At 53.7% G+C, this 3545-nt stretch overlaps 1 protein-coding gene across 1 annotated transcript; it reads left to right on the top strand.

Annotated features, from left to right (window-relative positions):
* Positions 1-249: 249 nt before the first annotated feature.
* Positions 250-3545, top strand: cunh11orf98 (chromosome unknown C11orf98 homolog; the record flags this gene model as incomplete). The annotated part of the gene is given in 3 exon segments (XM_007912541.1): positions 250-359; positions 699-796; positions 3355-3545. Coding segments are annotated over 3 exon segments (363 nt in total), but the record flags the coding sequence as incomplete, so codon positions are not given.

Here is a 3545-nt window from a genome sequence, read left to right as displayed (position 1 = left end):
GGGATTCACTGCCTCTTTTGTGGACGAAACGTTGGGCCAGTTTTTCGCACAGCAGTCCCCAAAACCGCCATGGAGCCGGGGACCAATTTTATTTGTGGGGGCGGTGGGGGGATTGCTGCCCAGGGACCAGGCGTGTGAGAGAGAGAGAGAGTTAAAGCTCCCGGGATTGACTGTGGAGAGTCTGAGACGGTTGCTGGCGCTGGCGCTGGGTGGAGCGCAGGGCGGTTACGGTTGTGATTTTCCCGACAGGAGTTTAAAAGGCGGCGAGTCCTGAGCAAGGCTCGGAGAGACCGGCACCGCATCGTGGGGGCTGTGGTGGACCAGGGTCTGATCACCATCCACCACCTGAAGAAGAGAAGGTCAGTATCTGGGGGACAGACTGTGTGTGTGTGTGTCAGTCTGTGTTTGTGTGTGTGAGTGTTTTGTGGGTGTGTGAGTGTGTTGTGGGTATGTGTGTGTGTGTGTCAGCCTGTCTGTGTGGGTGTGTGAGTGTGTTGTGGGTGTGTGTGTGTGTGTGTCAGCCTGTCTGTGTGGGTGTGTGAGTGTGTTGTGGGTGTGTGTGTGTGTGTGTGTCAGCCTGTCTGTGTGGGTGTGTGAGTGTGTTGTGGGTGTGTGTGTGTGTGTGTCAGCCTGTCTGTGTGGGTGTGTGTGTCTGTCGTTGTGTCACAGCTCAGTAACTGGTGTCTGGTTTGTTACAGCTCCAGTAAACGGGCAAACATCACTCTGTCTGGGAAAAAACGGAGAAAGTTACTGAAACAGATCCAGCACAACGAGAGGGATCGATCAGCCATGGACGGTCAGTCAGTCGGTCAATCAGCCGGTCGGTCAGTCAGTCGGTCGGTCAGTCAGTTAGTCAGTTAGTCGGTCAGTCGGTCGGTCGGTCATGTGTGACTGACAGACTGACACCACACGCCTCTGTTTACCCAGCAGTAAGCAGCTGAAGGCAGGTTATTAGATGATTGACGGAATGCTTTTCCGGGGGTTAATAATCCCTTAAAAAGAAATAATATTAATTCGGTCACTTCAGCCCCGCGGCTGTCTGCGTGGGGGATGCCTCTGTGCGCAATTGGCTGCCGCGTTTCGCCCACAGTGGACCTGCGAAGCGCTTTGAGGCGTCTCGACGACGTGATGAGGCACTGTGTCAAACACGGTGGATTGTTGTTATTCTCCCCATCGCTCTGCCCTGCACAGCTCCCCCTCCTGTTGCGGTCATCAGAGATGGCTCTCTCTCGCTGTGGTCTGGAGAGCCTCTGAGATTGATGTTTGGGGTTGAGTCTTAATTGATTGAGTGATAAGTTGTCACCCAGCATCCGAGATACAAATACCACAGTGAATCAGCGAGTTCCCTGACGAGGAAGTCATCTATTGCACAGCTCACAATAATCCACGGTTGCAGACTCCACGTCGCTGAGCCGGTCTGGAACCTTGATGTCTTGTTTGACCTCAGCTGTCCTTTCTACCCCACATCTGCCTTCCCCCATCTCCGCACCTCGCCCGGCTCCGACACTCTCACACCGTAGGCCTCCGAGACCCTCATACACATCTTCATTACCTCGAGACTCGACTACGCAAACTCCCTGCTGGTCGGCCTCTCCAACTCCTCCCTCCACAGGCTGCAGATCATCCAGAACTCTGCAGCCCGTGTCCTCTCCCACACCAAACTCTGTGACCCCATCACCCCATCCTCGCCCGACTCCATCACACAGAGGATACAGTTCAAGATTCTGGTCCTCACCTTCAAAGCCCTCCATGGCCTTGCTCCCTACCCCCATCACCTCTCCGACCTCCTAACCCCCTACCATCCTGTTCGCTTCCTCCGCTCAGCGGCTCTGGGCTGCTTCACGCCCCCCGCCCCCTCGCCTCGCTCGCCCCACTATCGGCGGACGGGCCTTTCCCACCCTCTGGAACTCCATCCCGCTGTCCCTCCATCTCGCTCCCTCCCTCCCTCCCTCCCTCCCTCGCCACATTCAACACCCACCTCAATACCCTCCTCTTCGACTGTGCTTTTGATCTCCCTGCTTCGCCCCCCCCACCCCACCCTCCCCCTTCCCCGACCCCTCCCCCCAGCTCGGGTCCGTAACACTGACTGTCCAGCGCCTTGGGACGTCCTCCTGATGTGAAAGGAGCTATATAAATGTAATGGTGGTTGTTGTAGTTTCTGCTGCCTGTGCGTTTGTATATGTGTGTGTGTGTATTTGTGTGGTGTGTGTGTATATGTGTGGTGAGTGTGTATATGTGTATTGTGTGGATGTGTGTGTGTATATTTGTAGTGTGTGTATATGTGTGTAGTGTGTGTGTGTATGGGTGTGTGTATATTTGTGGTGTGTGTGTATGTGTGGTGTGTGTGTATATGTGTGTAGTGTGTGTGTATATGTGTGTAGTGTGTGTTTGTGGTGTGTGTGTGTGTATGTGTGTGGACAAGTGAGCACAGGTTTGCAGTTGAAAAGGGTAGTTTCAGGACAGACATTTGGGGACATGTTTCTCCAGTTGATGTAAAAAAATAATCTTTGCATTATGACATTTCACAAGTGCCTTTCAGGTCAGGGTCGTGTCTTAAATCACAGGATTCACTGCCAAGTGTAGTGACTGTGCATTTTGTAGGCCAACGCAGCAGCCGATTTGCGCACAGCGACATCCCACAAACAGACACAAAGTGAGCACCTGATTTTATCTGAGGGACTTTTGTCAGACCACCGCGGTGAGAGAGAGGGAGAGAAGGAGAGAGAAAGCTCGATGCCTCAACCTTCAGACTCAAGGGCTAAGTTCTCCCTACGGTTTTTCGAAGGGGGAGTTTTATCGTAAAACTGGGTCAGTGTGAGTCAGTCCGGCTCAGTGAGTGTGTGTGTGTGTCAGCCCGGCTGTGTGTGTATGTGTGTCAGCCCGGCTCTGTGTGTGTGTGAGCCCGGCTCTGTGTGTGTGTGTGTGTGTGTGAGCCCGGCTCTGTGTGTGTGTGAGTGTGTGTCAGCCCGGCTCTGTGTGTGTGTGTGTCAGCCCGGCTCTGTGTGAGTGTGTGAGTGTGTGTGTGTGTCAGCCCGGCTCAGTGTGTGTGTGTCAGCCCGGCTCAGTGTGTGTGTGTGTGCGTATCAGCCCGGCTCAGTGTGTGTGTGTCAGCCCGGCTCTGTGTGTGTGTGTGTGTGTCAGCCCGGCTCAGAGTGTGTATTAAAGCCTGGCTCAGTGGTTGCGCTTGCGCCTCTGATTCCGAATTGGCTGCCGCGTTTTGCCCACAAAACACAGTCACTCCACTTTACGGTATATCCTGTGAAGCGCTTTGAGACGTCTCAACGACGTGAGCCGGAGTTGTATCAAATGCGAGGATCATGACGATTAAAAGCTGATCTGCTTTCTCTTCTTCAGTGGCACCGGCTCTGAAGCAGATAAGGTCCGAAGCCGGTAAGGATGGGCAGAGCGTAGCAACGAAGAAGAAGGGAGTGAAGGTGGTGGACGTGGAAATGAAAGAAGAGGAGACAGCGGAAAGTGAGGAAAACACAAAAGAAAAGCAGACGCAATAGATCAGCCTCTGAAGGAAAGACTGTGGCGGCTGGAAA

This window comes from Callorhinchus milii, unplaced genomic scaffold (assembly GCF_018977255.1).
Source record: "Callorhinchus milii isolate IMCB2004 unplaced genomic scaffold, IMCB_Cmil_1.0 Scaffold30, whole genome shotgun sequence".
NCBI classification, from domain to species: Eukaryota; Metazoa; Chordata; class Chondrichthyes; order Chimaeriformes; family Callorhinchidae; genus Callorhinchus; species Callorhinchus milii.
This window is presented reverse-complemented; position numbering and strand designations above follow the sequence as displayed.